Genomic DNA, 21,381 nt, shown 5'->3' with positions numbered 1-21,381 from the left:
CTCTACAACAAACAAAAAAAAACCCATTTTTATAGATGGGTGACAAAAGTGGCAAGTGAGCGAGCCTTACTTCTGCAAAGACAGACTTACCGAGCGGCTTTTTTCAGAGCGTCCTTGTCCCGTTCTCCGCGGCCGCGAGTTGAGTTCACCGTCTCCAGCAGCTGTTCTTTCTCCATCCTGTCCTGAGCCAGCTGCCCCTCCAGGCTCTGGGGGAAGACGGAAAAAGAAACACACGATGAAATAATTCACTGGCATCTGTGTGTGGTGTTGCACTTAGCTGCTTCTCTGTTGTCAACAGGAGACCTAGTTTTTTTGGGGGTTTTCGTAAGAGTTTTACGGTGCTCGCAACTGCGTAAGGTCATATGAGCGCCAGAAGATTAGAGGTGTTACAAGAGAGTAACAAACATAAAAAAGAAGGAGGGGAGATAACGACGATAGATGTTTGATAGGAAAGAAGGAGCAAACCAAACCAGAGCACCTGCCAACCACCTACCAAGACCATAGTTTGATTTCTAAAAAACGCCAAAAAACAAAACAAAAACAAAAAAACTGTAACTACACTTCGAACCTACCTACTAAAAGATTCATAAACATTTATCTATTGTTTCACATTGATAGTTTTGTTGCACATGAAAAACATACCACTTCTATTAAGAATTAAAGAAAATGAAATAAAATTTTTATTTTGTGTAATGGTTGCCATTAAGATTACAGGTAGATTTTTCACCTTTGGTACCGACTTTGAAAAAAATCACCGTAATCTGATTTGTCTGTATGATAGAAATCAAATCTGGGTGCCCCAAGCTGAAATCATATCAACATAAAATTGCGCCAGCGGACTATCCAGATCCGTCCTGTCAAGCCTGAAGGGAGAAGAACCAGACTATGGACCATGTCGTGTTCCTGAAATGTCCCGCCAACTATCATGCCAGAACACGTCTGCTGGGACACTTCAGTGACACATGTTCAGTACTTTTCAAGGACCCCCGAGTGAATGTTGAGTTCTTGCGTGCTGTCAGCATCGCTCACCGCTTATGACGCCACAACGCCAGAAGAGAGAGAGAGAGAGAGAGAGAGAGAGATAGAGAAAGATAGAGAGAGATAGAGAGAGAGAGATCTGGGTGTAATTGAAAAAGATAAGAAAAGAGAAAAAAAGAACAAAGCTAAATAATATGACGAAAATTTTGGGACGTACTCGAATCTGCACAGCCATACGGTTACAGTCAGCCTCCTTGGTCCTCAACTGTTTCTGGAGGTGGCCGCGCGTGCTCTCCAGAGATCCCTGGAGGTTACTCAGTGCCAACCGCTCCTCCTGTGGGGTGGGGCGGGGAGGGGAAGGGTACAGGTCAGTTGTAGTTTTAGTTTGAGTAAAAAGAAGCACACTGACACCATGGGTAAAAGTTCGCTACCTCAGTGCTTTCTTGTCGTATCTCCATTATTAATAACAGTGAAAACAGTTCATAACAAAGAGTGAGCTTAAGGAGAAGTCACATTTTCAATGTTAAAAAATGGAGATATGACAAGAAAGTACTGAGGTCGCGAGATGGTCACAACCATTTTGCCCGATAACTTTCAAACTCATAGCATCTCAAGGGGTTTTGCCTGAAAAGATACATTTAATCGAAACACCCCCGTACTGTCGATTTCTGCTCGAACTTGAGTAGCAGAGTTAAAAAGTCTGACTTTTTTAAAGACAGTTGTCAGGTAAACAAAAGAAACTCGTGCTTCACGAGATCGACACTAGCCCAGTCAAGGACGGCCGTCACCAGCATTATGATGCCGACTGGCTTTCTCTTGCCGGAATTTCCATCCACATTTCCGCCAAAATTTTACCCATGATTGACACAATAAAAGTAATTTATTACAAGTAGAAAAAAAAATTAAATTAAAGGTGTTTTTATGCACCCATCCACACAATTGAGATCATTTAGGAGGCGGGCTTCGATGATGCCTGTCAGGGCCAACCTTGGCAGAGAGGGCTACAACATCCCAGCAAAGATACAGAGATACTTGATAAAAATTCTCCACACACAGGAATTGAACTCAGGACTTCTGTATGTGACAGGAAAGTGCCTTACCATTACACACAGACGTTGGTATAATATTATTATTTTTATTGCTACTACTGCTACCATTCTACTACTTTAAAAAAATAATGAAAACAATATAAATGATTATTATATCACATGAACCCCCCCCCCCCAACTCTCGAGGTCCTATTCCTCTTCCATACATGCAGAATCGCTCGATACTTCTTAACTTTAAACAATTTTTTTTCAGTACCAGATCTTAAAGTATACAAGATCTGAAACCTAGTCTTCTAAAATACGGACCTAAAATTAAATCCCAAAAGCCTTTCATAACATATGTATGCTATAAACGCTGTATTAGTTAAAAGTAATACTAAGCAGGATCTGAAACCAACTCCTGTATAATACGGACCTAAAATTTAAGTTCTAAAAGTCTTTCTTTCATTTATATGTATGCTATAAATGCTATATCAGTTAAAGCAAAACTGAGCAGTCCTACCTTTTCGGCTCTCAGCTGGTTCCTGATGTCAGCTATCAGACCTTCACAGTCTAAGAGCTGGGTCCTGAGGCGCTGTAAAGACAACAAACATAGGAAATTATGACAGTAACAGAACAATGGACAGTATTAAACATCTTTCACATCTAGTCTCAAACAAAACTCCCCAACTGCACCCTAATAAACCCCCCCCCCCAAAAAAAACAACTTAATTAACAAAAAGGACAACACCCTGCCCCACTAAAAAACAAAACAAACAAAAACCACAAACAATGTTTCTAAATTTAAAACAAACAAACAAACAAACAAAACAAAAACCCCCCAAAACCTAAAAGAAGTACCAAAAGAACCCTGCCCAAAAGCCCCTCGCACTCACTTACTCACCTCATTGGACATATCAGCATCTGCCAGCTTCCTCATGAGCACGTCTCTCTGCTCGCTCAGCCGTAGCCCCGAGGCCTCGAGTCTGTGCTGGTCTCGCAGCAGACGTCGCAGCGTACGATTGGTCGCTTCAAAGTCAGCCATCGACTCGAGGAAAACGTCCTTCTGTTTGGCCAAGCGAGCTTGATCAGCCGACGATAAACGCGTCTCGTCTTTCAAGCGACGCACCAGGTCCTTGAGTTCCCTCACCTGAAAAAAAAAAAAGTATTGATGTGATGTATTCTTAAGAGGGAGTAACTGTGTGTGGTCGTGATCGTTATATTATGCGAGTTATGCCCTTTATATCTGTGTGTATCATGTGACCATTAAGATGTGCTTTTCACGTGATCACTCACTAATCACGGCAGTTCAAAATAAGCTCTCGAGCAGATAGCACATGTCGTGTTTACGATACTATAATGGGTGTGGTGTGTTAGCTTTACTCCAGTATATACTTTAGTTTTAGTAAGGGTTTTACAGCACTTGCAAAACACAATAAAGTCATATAAGAGCCGAAGATTAGAGATGTTACAAGAGAGTAACAAACACACACACAAAAGAGGGGGAGAGATCAGGACAATAGATATTTGATAAGAAAACAAACAAACAAACACACACACATTCACCCCCCCCCCCCCACACACACACACACTTCACCTGTTGGGCAGCTGCCTGCCCATCCATCTCTGCCTCTATAAGCTTCTTCATCAGTTTTTCTCTCTCGTAGTTCAGTAGATCTTTCTGGCTTCTGTGAAAGGTAAAAGAAAACAACCAGTCTATAAAATTGCCTTGAAACATTGCAATAACTACACAAAGTACAACAAAGAGTAAGAAGATAAACACTGCAAATCACCATCAAACGGCAGTTAAAAAAAAAATCAACCAGGCATGAAGGTTATGTAATCAATTACACAAAAACAATAAATAATTTAGTTGTCAGACAGGAAACTTTAGTACAGCATGAGAAGGAATGAGATCAAAATAATTAGAATTCACAGGAACTTCCACAAACCCAAACTCCGATAAAACATACATTTTTTTGCTCGTTTTCATTGACAAACTAGTCATAACAGAAATCACATTGAAACACCTTAATTATTACATGCTGTTTTCTTACAACTATCTCTCTAAACAGATAGAAAATTGCTGCCATCTCCGAATTTAAAGCTAACTTTTAAAAATTGTGTCAAGTCAGTAGAGTTTCTAGTTCGAATCCCCCCCCCCCCCACCCTCCTCAACAAACAAACAAACATAAAATGGAGAAAAAAAACCCTTGAGCAAAGAAAACTAGTAACATTGAAATGAGACAAATCTCTTCTCCAACAGTAAATTTGGACAGAAAGAAAGACAAGTCAGTTCCATAAGTCCCAAGAATTTTTTTTAGTCAGAGTTTAACAGCACTGACATGACAAGTAGGTCATATTAGTGCCAAATATTAGAGGTGGTACTAGACAGTAACATACCTAGAAAAGAAGGAAAAATATGGACAATAGATGTTTGATAGGAAAGAAACTCTTGGATGTAAAATAAAGGACAAATGTTGCATGCAGGCTGAATGAGAAAGTGGTCGGAGAATAACATATTTAAGTAGATATAAAAAATGGTGAAATGGTAGGGGTTAAACGCCCCTGTCAACACTATTAGATTATTTAAGAGGCGGGACCTCCTAGTTTAACGCCCGTCTCTGAAAGGACCGAGCCAAGTGGGAAATTCGTGTAAAGTACCCTTCCCAAAAACACAACGTTGGCCAGAGCTAAGGCACAAACACCCGAACCCGCAATCTCACGATTATGAGTCCAGTAGCCTAACCACTAGGCTACCAATGCCACTAAGTAGATATTTCAGATAAAAAGTGATGCAGATATGGAAGAGACAACAATTATATTCTTGGTCTAAAGTACCAACGTTTTTAAAACGTAGCAGAATAATCTGGGTGTCACAACGTTTATGGAAGAATTAGGAAAGTGATTAATAATTTAGGGTCTTTTAATGTGGCCACCACAAACATAAAATACGAACTCAAATTATTTTGGGTGAATCAAAAACTCAGGAATAATAGTTTACTGATTTAGAATTACAATAGAGTCCAGACGTAAGCTGAAAGAAAAACAAAATCACTGGGTTTTTTTCTTCTATTTGAGCAACTTGTCGCAACCAAAAACTCTAAACACTAAAGAAAACCCGAGGCTCCAACAAATTTCAGTTCAAGTGGACTCCTCTGCAAAAATGTCCAGATAACTAGCATCCCTAAAACAAATTTAATGAAACCACAGAATTGAGAACAAAAACGTGAGATGTCGTGATTTCAGTTTGACTAAACTAGGAACAGGCACAAGTGAATGCAGTGAGAAAATTAATCACAAACAGGGTCGTAAACCCATAACATAATATTATTTCTCTATCTCTAGAACCAACTACCCGAACGAACCAAACACGTAAAGTGAACATAGGTAACTAGGGGTGCCTTCTGGGTAAATGTAGCGCGGGATCCGCAGAACTTTTTGGGAAAAAGTTGCCTTACTTACGAAAGACCGAAGAGACTTCTTAGTACATTAATTCAAAGCCTTTTTAGACACAAATAGTATATTATTTGTTGGATTGGAATCCACAGGGTAAGAGATCAAAAGGAAGGGCATGCGTAAACTGGAGAAAAGTCACAGAGAATGATGCACTAACCGAAAAGTAAAACAATAATTATGAAGAGGCTAGCCCAGTATAGTTTAGTTTTAGTAAAGGTTTTACGGCACTCACAACTGCATAAGGTCATAGGAGCGCCAGAAGATTAGAGGTGTTACAAGAGAGTAACAGACATAAAAAAAGAAGAAGGGGAGATAAGGACGATAGACGCTTGATAGGATCTAGGAAAGAAGAAGCAAACCACACAAGAGCACCCACCAACAACCCACGCCTGGGATAGGGTAATGTGGAAAATGTTTGTTCATGGTTTATACCCTGATTCAGGCAGGGTGAGAAAGGAAATGAGGATGAGGTAATTTCAAAGGTGAAGCACATGGCCAAGACATTAGATAAAAAAACAGAAGAAAGAAAGAAAAAGGGGGGGGGGGGGGCAACAGAGATAATACACTAAAACAGTGCTCATCAACATCTTTATTTAGGAGCCAACGCCCACTTTTGCCACCTTTAAGCTCAGGTTGGCAAGTACTTTGCTAAAATAATAGGCCAGCTCTATTCCGACTCAAATAGTCACTTGGAAAAAAATAATGCCAAATATCTTACAGCACTGACGTTAAAATAAATTACACTCTTTCCACAACTTCTAAGGGTTGTATCTCCTACTGGAGAGAAAAAGGTCTATTTACCATCCCGAACATACAGCAGAATATATCCTTGTCTTATGAGAAAATAAAAATCAAGAATCTGCATGTAATCTTCAGCTTGCACTGTATGCTCCCAGGGAAGCCGAGAATGTTTCTGACTATTCTAGGATCTCTGGTGGGGTAAAACGGTTGTAAAACGCATAGAGCATGCTGTAGAGTGTGGATATAATGCACTATGTAATGCAGAATTATAATTATTCTCAATTTTCCTTTTTTTTTAATACAGGAAATTTCAAAAACAAGGGCACCCCTAGAGAACCTTGACCATGCAGAAAGGAGAAAGTGAAGAGGTCAGAGGTGGAAACGGATCGACTGATTCAGCCCGCAGTGCCACTCACAGTGACTGACTATCTCCTGTGTTTTGACGCAGAGCTGCTCACAGCGGCTCTTATCTATTGCTCCCTTTCTTCACATCACTTTTCCCTCGTCTTTTTCTTCCTTACCACTTACATTCAACTCTTTTTTTTCTAGTGCCATTGAATGGTATTCTTAAGATTCTAAACATCTATATACTCCACACAGAGGTTTTATAAAATTTAGATATGATTTTTTTTTAAACCCAACATTTTGAGAGACCACCCGTGAGGTCACGAAGCGGTCACAAATTATTAGCGTCCGGAGTCAAAATGATCTGCGGGCTGAATCAGCTAACCAAACATCAGCTCACACCTGCTGGAGCGGGTACCGGCATCAGCGATCACAAGCTCAGTGCTGATGAAGACATAGCAGTGGACTAGAAGAACATTTCCAAATTACATGCATGAATATTCGACATTCTATAAATACCAGGTAACCCTCCCCCCAAAAGAAAAACCTTTACCCAGGGAGACACCTTGTACAGAAAATCTAGCAGTGCTCCTGTAACCAATATGATTAATATATGGAATACATCTGTTGCAAATATCTTTAAAATAAAATTAAGCTTATCAAAATCTTTTTAAAGATCTCTTCAAGCAAGATTTCCCTTTTTGAGGCCAACAATTTTCCTCCGGATCAAGTAGAAGTACATGATATATTTCACATTGTAAATAAAACCAAAAGCTACAATCAAACTATAAAAAGTCCACTTTGAGTACTTTGAGTCTTCATTTCACAGCATATTTGAACATTATTTTCAGCAGTACATTCAAATATGACCAACAGTCAAGAACATCATATAACCACCAAAATATATCTAAATAAAAGTAGATTTGTAATTTCAAATATATACAAATAAAACTGAAAAAAAAACACACCAAAAAAAAACAACCCTCCCGAAAAAAAATCTCACCAAACAAATAACAAAAACTCCTGTGATCAAATGTTTCTAAATGCAGCTGCAAAGCGCTATACAAAGTTTCAAGTCAATAACAAGATGTACCATGTACAAAAGTTGCAATTTCTAAAAAACACAACAGTTCAACAATGACATGTCGACAGTACCTGGTGACTGAAGAAGAATTTCGATTGTCTTCACTGGATGATACAAAAATTGCACAATAAATCAATATTTTTGTGATAGAATACTTACGAATTACTTCAGTATATTAGTGAGAAAATATTTCTCTATTAAGAGAATTGCCAATTCAAATTTGCATGAGATCAAAGGATGCATGATATTCAAAGCCTCATAGTCTGCCTAGATCTTATTTTGAATGCTTATAGATGAATATTTAACTTTAATCAAAAACTTTTCTAATCATTATTGCTTTACTAATTACAACACAGCGCTTCAAGTTTTTAGTTCAGTTTTAGTAAGTTTTTTCCCGTGCTCGCACTGCATAAGGTCATGTGAGCACTAAGGGGACCGTAAAACCGTAACAGGCACTACAGTAATCCAAACCCTAATTTTTGTAATTTCTTCACCCCTTTGTTTTTAAGTCACGTTCAGAACAACATCTTTTCTAAAGAAGTAATGAGTGGAAAGTAAAACTTTAACATCTGGCTCAAACACAGAACAGCCAAAAGGAAAATTGCAAACTTGATGTAAAGAAACAACTCCCAGTTGTATGGGAAACTCAAGAACTCAACTCAAAAGCCATTCCCTCACGGCGAAAAATCATTCAACAGGAAAGAAATTTTCGAAGACTACAACTTGGATCCTTCACCTATTTGAACACACCAATTCCTCCAACAGTGAAATATAAAAGAGTATCTTCAAATAGAACATAATAAAACTCTCAACCGTTAAAAAAGGACACCTTGATACCCATGAGCTTGTGTCAACATCAGAGTTAAAATCATTGATGTTGTTGCTGCAAGAACCAAGATGTCAACACCTAAATCAGTCACTGCACAAGAGATAATGATAATAATGCTTCTAGAGATAAAACAGCACCTGGACATGGATGGCTGGTGCCTCTATAAATAAATCATTGATGGTCTGGTTCTAGAGATTTACACTTGAGTATTTCAGCACATAATATAAAAATTCAATAGTTAGATTAAAGAAAAAAATAACGACTTTAATGAGCTCACAATATCTCGATGGGATTGTATCTCAATACCTTTATAAACAAAGAAATCTTGTTCATGTAGTTGCTTATACAAAAGTAAAACTACTGTGCAAGTGGATAAGAGACTGTTAATAGTTAAGTAGTTATTGTCTTCAATCAACGAATTATAAGAATGATTACATTTCTTTTGATTTTTTGCTATACAGCTCACAGAAGCAAAGGAAGAAAATATTGAGAGAGATAGCTTTAATACCTAGCAAAAGATCGAGAAGTTGCACTGAACAATGACATGGACCCTAGTTCAGAAGGAGGTAGCGAGAACAAAATAAATATCACCCTAGTGTCAAGGGAGAGTGAGACAGAAGACAAACAAAAGCAATAAATGAAGTCACAAAGAGCATACTCGTACAGTTTCCCGCCAGAAAAATATGGCACAACTGTCTGTCTGATTGACATGTAATTAGCACGCTACAATAATGGCATTACTCACTTATCACAGCTCTGAGTAAATTAAAAATTGAAAAAGAAAGTTCCTGACTTCATGCCATCCTTCTTCCTAACCGAGGCCATATGTGAGGCATTATGGTGAAGCCAGGCGCTCGTCAAAATAATGAAATCGAAGAAACAGGCATTTTTCCGCCAGTTTGGAATTTTTATTGAATTTTTGTTTTTCGTGCTCAACACCTTTTATGTCCAAATAAAAACTCATTTCCATGTAATTTTAACTGAAAAACGTCAATAAAAGGTACAAAATATGTACATTTTCAGTTTTCAAGGACTATTCAGCTATTAAAGATGTCTAACTTTGGCGGTCATTTTCTCGCTAATTTTTCTCTGAAACCCTGAAACCAGGGGACCCTCACCTCCTTCAATTGCAAATATCTCGACTTCTATTAGAGATAGATGAGTATTTTTTTCATCAAAAGCAAGGCGAATGACTAAGCTTTCAGACAATACCAATAACTCCACATGCCCAAAAACTGACGAGCGCCTGATTCCACCACTTCGTGACACATATAAGGATTGTAGGCACAGTTTCGTTATTCTGAACATGGTTCAAGGCCAAGGTATAGGGAATGCTTCATTATGGCTTTTTAAAGTCTGATTTAGACCAATATGGTAGCACGTTGATGGAACATTGAAGATTATACAAGATGAGAACAATCATTCAGTCTCTCACTCCCTCATGCTTCATTCCAGTCAGTGCCGACATCAGCTCACTCAGTGTCTCGTCTCAACTGTGCTGGTAGCCTGATGCCTGCAGTGTCCTCCTTAGTTTTGTAAAACCCCTTCTTTAACCCTATCCGTACGCCATGGGGTCATTTTGTACCCCCGGAGTTGTATTCTTCACATTTTAGAATACTTCTAGTGCGAAGATCTCTTTGAAACTTTCAGTATTTCTCCCAAAAAATAATTTTGACAGACTGCTATGCATAGTGTACGAATCGGACAAAGAGTAAATTTCCTCTTTAGAAAGTGGTGGCACAGAGTTCCCCACGTCGTATGGATATGATAGTAAAACACGACGTACGGATAGCGTTAAGCTTGTTGTGATGTATCAGTTCTTAAATACACATTCTTTCTGCACACATATGAAGGTACAAGCTACAAAGACTGCTGTCCTGTGTCAACCATAGTAACAATGGTGGCTGTTTCCACAAAGTAAGTTCATAGCAAAATCCTCCGACTGATTGTCAATCTCCTGGTAGATCGCAGTACTAAAGTAAAAAAAAAGTTGTTCTCATATCCGATCTGGACACTGGGGATTGCCTTGTTAGAGAGACAACTTCCTGGGCCTTCGGCATATTGTGGCAGGGTGGCCAGGTCACAGTACTACACAACAGAAAAGACCAGAGTGCAAATGAAATCACCATCATAAAAAGCCAAATCTGATACACACACATCGGCGTCATGGTTCTCCATTCCTTTCTCCACTCAAATGCTCAAAAAATTTATTTTATGATTCCACATTAACCTCGTCTCTCCCCATTACCCAAATGGAAAGAGTTATATGGCACTTGTGACACAATAAGGTCATATAAGTGCCAAGGGTTAAAGGTGTTACAAGTAAGGGAATAACAAACACACAAAAAAGGAGGGGTAGGGGGGGGCAGATAAAGACGATAGATGTATTTGATAGGAAAGAAGGAGCAAACCACAACAGAGCACCAGCCAACCACCCACATCTCCTTGTAGATCGCAGTACTACACAACAGAAAAGACATAGTAGACCTCAATACTAATAAACAGAAAAGATCACAGAACAAATGAAACCATCGTCGTAAAGCACCATGTCTTAAAAAAAAGTTTTAGCAAGGTTTTACGGCACTTGCAACTGCATGAGGTCATATATATGAGCACCAAGGGGTGGATGAAAAACGAGACCTAAGCCAAGGACTCACTTTGTGATCTCAGCCTCCTCCTGGGCCCACTCCATGTTCTGCCGGAGCAGCTTGTTCTCCGTCTCTGTGACAGCAAGCTCCTCCTCCACATTCTCTAGCTCCACCTCCTGTCGCTCGATGACCCGTGATGACGTGTTTAGGAGGTCTTCCTTGTGCTCTATTTCCTGCAGCGCTTTCTGGAGGACAACCTGAGCAAGCAGGAAAACTTCATCCAGTGAAAAAAAACAACAACCCCCAAACATATTTTTATCCATACATAATATATAATTCTTGTGTTGCCGACATTTGTGTCACTTTTTAGAAGAAGAAACCACACACTTTTCAGACCAACAAATTAAAACCAAAGCAGCGTTCAATATTCTTAAGAACATGACGAAGCCAGATTTTCAGGATTTTTAGATTTCACTACCTGTAACTAGCAGTACAATATGATATATATATATATATATATATATATATATATATATATATTATACATTATAAGAATGAGAGATAGAGATAGAGAGAGAGAGAGAAAGAGAGAGAGAGAGAGAGACAGAGAGAGAGAGAGAGAGACAGAGAGAGAGAGAGAGAGAGAGAAAGAGAGAGAGAGAGAGAGAGAGAGAGTGTGTGAGTGAGTGGGAGAGAAAGAGAGAGAGAAAGATGGAGGAAGGGAGAGAGAAAAAAAAAGAGACTGTCAGAATTCCTCACCTCATTTTTGAGAGTGCCAACTTCATTCATGAGGTTACTGATTTTCTTCTCATATCTGCGGGTCTCACCACCTGCCCTTTCTTCATCATCAGTGGACATATCCCCACTCCTCAGATGCTGAATTTCCATTCGATTTGAGCCCTTTCAATGAAAAAAAAAAGGAAAAGAAAATTAGAAACACAGCAATCCAGTTCAATTGCCATCGTATCTGATTCAAAGTCTGACAATGTGTGCATATCAGGGATAAAAAAATTATCAAAACAAACAAAACATTACACCATGCATATACAGAAAAACAAGTTTACATTCACATTATCACAAATGCTGTGGAGTATTTTTTGGGGGTAAAAGTTGAACACCACTTGCAACACAAATAGGTCATTTAAGTGCAGAACATTAGGTGTTATGAGAGAGTAACATACTAAAAAAAAAGGAGGAGAGTCTGTGGGGTACAATTCTGCAATCCCTGACTACGGCTCTTGGGTGTCAGTCAAGGTGTGTTGAAAAAGCACACACACATTATCTTCTTGTTTTAGTAGAGGTTTTATCGCTTACAACTGCATAAGGTCATATGAGTGCCAAGGGGTGGAGGTCAGCAGAGAAGTCCTTACAGGGAATTGGGCTTACTCTGCTCACCTGTCTAGCTTCAACAGCACAAAGTCTACTTCGACTATCAAGGCACCGCGGAAATAGCGGGTCACAAGAGAGTGACAAACGTACAAAAGAAGTAGAGGAAAATGATGATAGTAAGGATGAGGAAAGAAAAAGCAGCAGTTCCCTATAGCAATTCCGGCACAGTTATGAGCATGACATTGATGAATCAGCCCATTAGGATAAACTGGTGTTTATGGAATAACCAAGTTTGGCTTAAATGAACACCAATATCTGAACAGTAAATGAAGACAACTTAAAGTATCAAGATTCTAAAAAAAACAAACAATATATGTGAGGCAGTGTGGTGAAATCAGGCTCTCGTCAAAATAATGAAATTGGAGAAACTGGCATTTTTCTGCAATTTTTATTGATTTTTTTTTTTTGGGGGGGGGGGCTCTTGTCCAATTAAGAACACATTTCTGGGTGGATTTTACTGAATAAAGTTTATTAAAGGCACAAAAAATATATGTTTTCAGTTTCCATGGACTATCAAGCTACGGAAATAACCAAACTTTGGTGGTCATTTTCTAGCTTATTCTTCATTTGAAACCAGGCGACCCCACCTTCTTCAATTTCACAAAACTTGACTTCTATTCAATATTTTTTTATAGGCATTTTTTTCACCAATAGCAAGACAACTGAACAGGCTTTAAGACGATACCAATAACCTCATAAGCTGAAAAATTGACGAGCGCCTGATTCCACCGCGTCGTGACACATATATATGATGGATGTACACACCTGCCAGGTAACTCTCCCCCCTTTTGTGGCCTTGCCAGGAGCGGGCACCCATGGTCCAGCCTTAGGTGTTGGGCTCACACTCCGAGCGCGAGCCCTTGATGAGACTGTGGACTTTTGAAGGCGCTGGTTGCTGGCTGACTTTGTCAGAGAATTCTGTGGGTGTGTAACAAAAAAACAAACAAAAAAACCCAGTTATGAACACAAAACTTTTTAATATTCATTCACAAATTAGATTTACTAGTAAAAGTACCCGTTCTACGAACGGAATAATAATGAAGAAGTATAAGGAAAGTTAACAAGAGGAAAAAGACTGAAAACAAGCAGGAAACAAAACATAAATATTTTACCTTTGAATTTATCCATGTAGCACCCCCTCTTGATTACCTCTATGGGTAAGACTTCTTCCCTCTCTTCAAAGGCGTGGCATTCTCTCCTAAAGTTCCAGCTCCATTTTTTTTTTTTTAAAGAGTTAGGCCTACATGCCAATTGTTGCTTCCTAGAAGAACCTAATCTAGATTCTAGATCTAGCCTAGATCTCGAAGGATTATAAAGACATAGGCCAATAATTGAAAGAAGGAGCCTAAGCCCACAGATAGATCTAATTTTAGAAATTCACATTTTTAACAAACGACAGGCGTCACAGGTGACCTAGATTTCTAGAATAGATCTATTCACAGCAAGAAAAATCCACTTTCAAGGATATAATTTCATGATTCACAGATAGCCTAGTTCTAGACTCTTGATCTATTCACAACAGGAAAAAAATCCACGTTCAATACTATCATCATTTTTTATCTCAATCTAAGATTCACATAATATAGATCTAGCTTGGATCTAGATCTTAGAATCTATAATGCACAGCAAGAAAAATCCACTTTCAATATTCAATAGGTTATCGAAATATCACAAATCTAGATTCTACTTTCATTTCATGATTCTTCTTGATCTCGATTCTAGATCTCGATTCTAGATCTCATCTACACACTGTGCACAAAATTCACTCATCCTTCGACGTGCGGGCTAAAATCCACTGCAGGAGAAATCTACTTTCAATACTTTCTACTTTCATGTTTTTTTTATCTTGATCTAGATATTAGATCTAGACATACACACACATGCGACTACACGCAGGGCCTAAACCGGGCTACGATTGGCTGAACCTCAGACTTTGACCCATGAATACATTAAGTAGGCCTACGGTAGGCTACTCTTGGCGCTTTCAACAACACCCGCCCTGTCACTCTCATCACCCTACCTTTACAGTGTTTTTTGGCCTCCTCTATCTAACTCTTCCTTCCCCCCCCCCTCTCTCTCTCTCTCTCTCTCTCTCTCTCTCTCTCTCCCCCCCCCCCCCAAGGTAGGGTAACAAACGAAAAAGTCCTCACTTTGTAAAATGTATTACTACTTGATTCTTCTTCTTCTTTTTCTTCTTGTTCTCCCCCTCCTCCTCCTTTAATTCCTCCTGCTCCTCCTCCTGCTCCTTCTTCTCCTCCTCCTTTTCCTCCTCCTCCTCTTCTTCTTCCTCATCCTTTTTCTTCTTCTTCTTCTTCTCCTGTTCCTCCTCGTCCCCCATCATTCTTCTTCTTCTCCTTCTCCTTCTACTCCTCCTCCATCTACCATCTACACCTCCTCCTTTTTCTTCTTCTTCTATGAGCGCTCTAAACCCGCTGTGAGAAGACGGTCAAAGGCGTGAAATCAAAACTGGGAATTCCTGTAAACCTACATAATGTATAACTGAACATGAAATATCCTTCGGCGCAGTCGGCACTCCGCAGTGAATATACAATGTCGAAGCAAATGGTGGCGATCGCTACAAAAGGACTGAATTTAACTTAAAATGGGCTTTCTCCTTACACATTTGATGTTAATGAAAATGCAATAGTGCAACACTACGTTTCAAGTTATAGGTACTGGCAAAGTTTCATATTTCTTTATTAGGTAGTTTCTGAGAATATACTGTTCGCAAAATTTGGCCGTAGCTCCATTAGTAGTAAGATAATAAGATTTGTTTTAAGTAAATCGCCACTAAACTTAGAAATCCCAGGACTGGTACCCTCAGTCTGAGCCATGGCACTGATGATAAATCTATATCTTTAAAATATAAACAACAACATCGCCCCTTCCCTCTAACCCCCGTCGCTTTACATCCTGAACATTGTTAAAAGTACAACAGTGACTCTAGTCACACATGACATGCATAAAATACTTCTTCAAGGAAGAGACACACCTTGCGAATCAGACTGTGCAAATCATAAAAAATACAAGTAATAAAATCTTGGAAACATTATTTATAGGAGTGTCAGTGGAAATGATTATATAGGTTTGACGTTCCCTATTAACACTATTACACGGGCAGTATTGCATACAGCCGTAAGTCATTTTTTGTGGCCTTTGAGACACGTCGGTATGCAAAAATGCCAGTGATTAGGTTATTTATAGGTTATTTAAGAGGCAGGACCTCAGAGTTTTATGTCTATCTCCGAAAGGACCGAGCTAAATGGGAATTTGTGTTAAGTGCCTTTCCAAAGGACACAACGTCGGACCGAGCTGAGGCTCAAACCCCTGAACTCAAAATCTCACGATTGAGCAATTGCCAAAACGTGAGACTCTCTTGAGACTCAGTGGTGCAAAAAAAATTTTCTTACCAATTTGACTCTCTTTTCTGTCAGTCACAGATTGACATTTAGTGCTCATATTCCTAGAGTATCAGAGCAAGGAGATGCAGGGTTTTGGAGATATGGTTCTATTGGTTTGGCAACCACTGTATTTCTTGTATGTAACAGTGATGACAAAAACAGATAAGCAGCAAGGCAAATTATAGACTTTAAATTCCATTTGTTTAGTAAACAAACACTTTGTCCACTATGAACTCCATTCATAATGGTAATATGAATGACAAGCTTTGTAACAATGACGCAGTGCACAGAACATGTCATCATTGTTATGTACAAGAAAGGATACACATTGGACATTATCATTGACAACACATCACAATAGTGAAAGGCTGTACAAATACAGTTATCAAAGCCTCAGTACCAGAAAAACACATGTGTAAAACAATTTTTAAACTAATATGAGGCAAAAGCACAAAATCAATGGAGCTGACTTGTACATAACAGTGATGACAAACATGACTTGTGCATAACAATGATGACACAATGTACAGGAAAAGACAAGTCTTGCCTCCAGAGATAAAAGCGCACTTTAAGAATTAAAAAAACCCAGGAGAGGTTTCTTTTGCTTTGAAACAGATACCAGGTCATATCAAAGACAGTGGACAATCACAATTATGTGGCTAATTATGACAAACAGTACTCGTACATAACAGTGATGACAAAACATACTGGGAAAAGGTAAAATCATGCCTACAAAGACCAAATTTGCACTAAGAGATACACAGATCAATAAAGGCGTATTTTGCTTCTAAATGAATCTTGCATGTATGAAATATAGGTTGAAAACTTATTGATATTAGCAATTATGAAAAATATTACTTGTACATAACAATGATGACACAATGTATTGGAAAAAGGTATATCATACCAACAAAGAACAACTGTGTATTTTTTGAGTTAGACAGATAAACAAGGACATGTTTGTTTATTTGTTTGAGTAAAGAGAGCACACATTACTTAAAAAATGTTTGCTCTTAGGACAATGTAATTTCTTGTACGTTAGTCAGTCTTGTACGGCTGCATGACGACACCCCAAACATCATCACTGAGCACAAAAGCTAAATCTATAACCACAGAAATGATCCATCTCTCGAAGTTTGTTCACACATCACACTCTTGTTCCAGGAATCCAGTGTAAACACCGCAATTTCACTAAAATATTCAACAGAGTAGCCTAAAAACACGCAAAACAGCCCAGTACGTCACATTCAACGCAAAATTCTTGTGCGTCACCGGACGCTGAAGGCAATGACTACTTTTGTTTTTCTGTTTCCCCCGTTGCTTCCGTTGTTCTGGGGACGCGGGTAAGGGGAAGTCACTCAAGAAAACAATTATATCCGGGCACTTTTGATGACCCGTTCAAAACAAAAGTGGGCGAAATTCGGACTTCCGGCACGTCGCCAATTGACGACAATAACGGCGAATGTTAAACAGCCGACCGAAATCGTAGATCTAGGAACCCGATGTTCCTTTCGCGCATTGCGGCTTTTGAAGTATTGAATAAACGACGATAGGCAAAGAGATTTAACCAGCTACGGTGATTCTACTGAAAAATAATGGTGTTTTCTGAAACACCTAGTCCTAGTCCGTGACGACACGACAGACGCACAAGTAACCCGAATTGTTCGTCTATTTGCAAACAAATAAACCGATTTCTTGAGCAAGTTAACCTTTCTCAATGACAAATAACATAGGATCAAAGCACACGTAAAAAAAACACACCCAAAAATACTAAATTTTGGACATTCTTGGAAGTTTGCATTGGTGTGCTCAAAATGACACTCCAGGAATCACTAAAAAACGAACATTTTTGGCACAAAATTTACAAACTCAAGATTGTAAAGCTGACAAGGGGTCTGAAACTGCTAATGCAGTGTGTATACGTTTTGGAGGAATAAATACTAATGCATCACATTTTATGCACACTAATGTGAGATGTGTGTGTTTTTCCCCACGTTTTGGCAATGGCTCGATTACGAGTCCGGTAGCCTAACCACTGGGCCACCTACGCCATTGTACCAGTGGATATTAGCACGAGAGCTGAAGTAAAAGAAAAACAAAACAAAAAGAAACCAACCTTCTTTTTCCCCTTCTTCACATGGACATGAACTGGAGTGTCGTCTACATGGACATGAATGGGAGATGTGGGCCTCAGGCCCTTCTCTCTGGTCATGGTGATTGTAGGCACTAAGCGCTGAGGAACAGACGATATATCATGAAAAGACAGAGTTAAAACTGTAACAGAATGAGTCTGTAACCGTATATTTTGGACCATAATATGTAGGTGTAAGTAATGCTGTTGTGTGCCCTACAAGGGAAACTACCAATCATGCTTGAGGAGAGCTCTTCAATTAAAAGAGGCACTGCACTGGGCGTGCGGGGGCTAATCAACATGGCGCGGTGGTTGTTCTGTGTGTTGTGTTATATATTTAAGGTATCTGTGGTCTATCCTGTTTGATATCGACCATCCACACCTTTACAGATCCTTTGAAAATTAAATCTTTTAAAAGCAATTTGGGAGGGAAGTCCAATAAATCATAGTCGAACCTGCCTAAACAGTCATCTCTCCATTGTGTTCACCTGCACTAACAGCCACCGTTCCAAGACATCCTTGCATTTTTCCTATAATTTTAATATTATGTGACATGTTGTGGTGAAATCAGGCGCTCGTCAAAATAGTGAAATTGTGTCAAGATGCGGTGGAATCAGGAAGGCGCTCGTAAATTTGTGGGCATATATATATATAGAGTCATAATTGGTATCATCTTAAAGCTCTTTGTCTTACTTCTATTGAAAAAAAAATATACCCATCAATCTTGAATAGAAGTCGAGATATTTGCAGTTGAAGGAAGTGGGGTAATCTGCGAGAAAATGGCTGCCAAAGTTTGGTGACATCCATAGCTTTTAAAAGAGTTCTTGGAAACTGCAAATTTACCTTTTTAGTGCCTTTAATCGACATCCCTAAAATCTACGAGTGTTTTTGAATGGACATACAAGAAGGTATTGAGCCAAACCAAAAAATCGAAAAAAAATTCCAAACAGGCTGATAATGTTGATTTCTCGGATTTCATTATTTTGACGAGCGCCAGATTTCACCTTGATGCCTCATAATTATAATTGACGAAACAGGCATTTTTCCGCGAATCTGGCAATTTTTATAGAATTTTTGTTTTTTCGCTCTACTTACACCTTTAAGTCCATAATATCAAAAGACATTTCCATGTGAATTTTACTGAAAAACAAAATTTGTGATTTTTCAGTTTCCAAGGACTCTTGAAGCTATTGAAGAGGTATCAAACTTTGGCGGCCATTTTCTCCACGTTCCCAAAAATTGACGAGCGCCTGATTCCACCTGGTCGTGACACATATTTTAACCCATCCAAAAGACAATGTGCATGTAACAAATTTTAAAGACAGATTTTAAACCATCTGTTGGCTTTATAACAATTGTAGTTAGTGAGCACAACGCAGAACCTGTCCATGGCCGTAGCCTATCTATATTTAACAGTAATTTTTCTCTGTGGTCTTGAGTGACTGTGACTGTGGTGTTATCATATTATGGGCATGTTACAAACAATAAATTGATTTGGGGAAAATAAATCATCAACAAAAATTGTTATGACTCATAAAGTATTCCCAAAAATTTTGCTAGGAATCTAGGAATTTCATGTTTTGATGCAAAAATTACAGTGACTGTGAAATCTAGACTTCTTGACACAATAAAATAGCGAATGAATTTAAAATTATTTATTTATGAAACAGAAAGGATCTCTAATGATACCCTTTTCTTCAAAAGTTTGATCATGTATCCCTTTTCAACTCATCATTGAACATTTCAGCCCAATAGAAAGCAAAACAATGCTGTTTCAATAAATTCAGTCTGATGAAGAGCTCGAGATCAGTACTGTACAGGGAGGATTACGACCTGTGTCAAGCCTTCACAGTTCGTTCTATACTTGAATATGAACTGAAATTTTTTGTTTGAAATAGAATCCAATGAAACAGTCTCAATCTTAACCACTTAGTTTCATCTTCTCTAGGTCTTGACAAAAATCATGATACACGGTATTCATCATAAAAGCTTGAAATCGTACGCATTACATTTTCATTAATATTCTCACTCCTCCCATAATGTAATTTATATTAAATCTAATATAGAATCTAATGGAAGTTCACTAGATCTAGAGATCTAGCTTCTAAAAGTTTTTAAAAGCAAATAAATATAAAAAAATTGTACCGCCGTGCTCGATAGATTTTTAACAAGCCACAACTTGTTACGCCCGGTGTTCTGCTCTTCAACTTTAACAATCCAGAAAACAGATTGGCACTCATTATTGTTTGCCTGGACACTACTACAAAAGGGTAAAAATAGCATTTCCAAACTTACGGTCAAATCCAAAAAGAGATAAGGCAATGCACAATAATAATGGGCATCAGTAGAGCAAGCGACGGTGATCCTTTGACGCCATTACAGCCATTTGTAAACAACATACCATGCCAGGTTTCCATGAGACCTACTAAGAGTTCATTATTAACGTGCATCTGAAATAAGAAATTAAGGTCTATGATATTTTTCTTAATTAATAAGCAGATACAAGTGCAGATAAAATTGTAATGAAGTAAAGCAAAGACAGCATTTGGCGTCTCAAAATTTCTTGTAAGGTTTTAGCTACACTTTTATAACGTCTTTTTTTTTAAAGTCTCTGTTGAACGATAGGAAAAGACGGTATTTCATGCAAAGAAAGGCGTGGGGCTCACTGTCAATGGAATAACAGGAAGGATTGTATTGTGCTTTATGGTTATAGCTCCTCAAAAACATGTTAAGTCAACAATGGAGTTTACGCTTCCCTTGGTATTTGATAACAGGAAATTATTCCGTTTAATATGTTGCAAAATGAGGAGGAGATGTGACAGTGCATTATGGCTGTTCCCACCTCTTGTTTACTCTCTTGGTATTTTCCAAAGAAAGAGACATATATTAAAAATAATTTTTGACATTAAAAAATACAGATTCGGAGTTTTGAAAAAGGATAATATCATATTCAGTGTTGTGTCTTTGTTTTTATTCATGATTTCAAAAGTTAAAATTCAAAATGCACGAATAGTCCTTTTGGGCATATCGCTTTAAACCCCGAACGACGAAGTCACCATCTGTTTATCAGTTTAGCAGTTAAGAACTATCACAAAACGATTTGTTTTGGAGGAACCACCCACACGATATTGTAGGCCTAAGGACACAGTAGCTGGGGTCTCCGCTTGTCACAAACGTGACTGAGATGGAAGGGATGGGTTGGAATGTCTTACAGAGCTTATCACTGAGAAGACAATTTGAACATGCTGTCCGACGTTGAATATATATGATGTCTAGATTCCCCATGTAAGGAAGCAGTGTCGGCAGTGTTGAACACTCTTGACTCTAGATCTACACACACGTTCACTGCTTTTAGTTCCGCAAAGTTGACGGTAAGTTGAGTTGTCTTTTTACATTGCACTCCCCCCC

The 21,381-nt window shown here is 38.6% G+C and overlaps 1 protein-coding gene across 4 annotated transcripts in view; it reads right to left on the bottom strand.

Annotated features, from left to right (window-relative positions):
- Nucleotides 1–20,349, bottom strand: part of LOC101858674 (outer dense fiber protein 2) — a 48,053-nt gene extending 27,704 nt beyond the window's left edge. For 3 of the 4 annotated variants that reach the window (XM_013089473.2, XM_035973034.1, XM_035973036.1), the window contains exons 1-11: nt 20,269–20,349; nt 17,959–18,075; nt 13,207–13,359; nt 11,812–11,952; nt 11,122–11,309; nt 6,954–6,995; nt 3,604–3,694; nt 2,911–3,156; nt 2,530–2,601; nt 1,196–1,312; nt 91–206 (exon numbers count right to left, since the gene is read on the bottom strand). In XM_013089473.2, the coding sequence (XP_012944927.1) occupies nt 91–206; nt 1,196–1,312; nt 2,530–2,601; nt 2,911–3,156; nt 3,604–3,694; nt 6,954–6,995; nt 11,122–11,309; nt 11,812–11,952; nt 13,207–13,359; nt 17,959–18,054 (1,262 nt within the window). In that variant the 5' untranslated portion in view covers nt 18,055–18,075; nt 20,269–20,349. The remainder of the gene's footprint in view (nt 1–90; nt 207–1,195; nt 1,313–2,529; nt 2,602–2,910; nt 3,157–3,603; nt 3,695–6,953; nt 6,996–11,121; nt 11,310–11,811; nt 11,953–13,206; nt 13,360–17,958; nt 18,076–20,268) is intronic. The other variant, XM_013089474.2, reaches the window with a different exon arrangement.
- Between the last annotated feature and the right edge of the window lie 1,032 nt (nt 20,350–21,381).

This window comes from Aplysia californica, unplaced genomic scaffold, assembly GCF_000002075.1.
Source record: "Aplysia californica isolate F4 #8 unplaced genomic scaffold, AplCal3.0 scaffold00958, whole genome shotgun sequence".
In the NCBI taxonomy this organism is placed as follows: domain Eukaryota; kingdom Metazoa; phylum Mollusca; class Gastropoda; order Aplysiida; family Aplysiidae; genus Aplysia; species Aplysia californica.
This window is presented reverse-complemented; position numbering and strand designations above follow the sequence as displayed.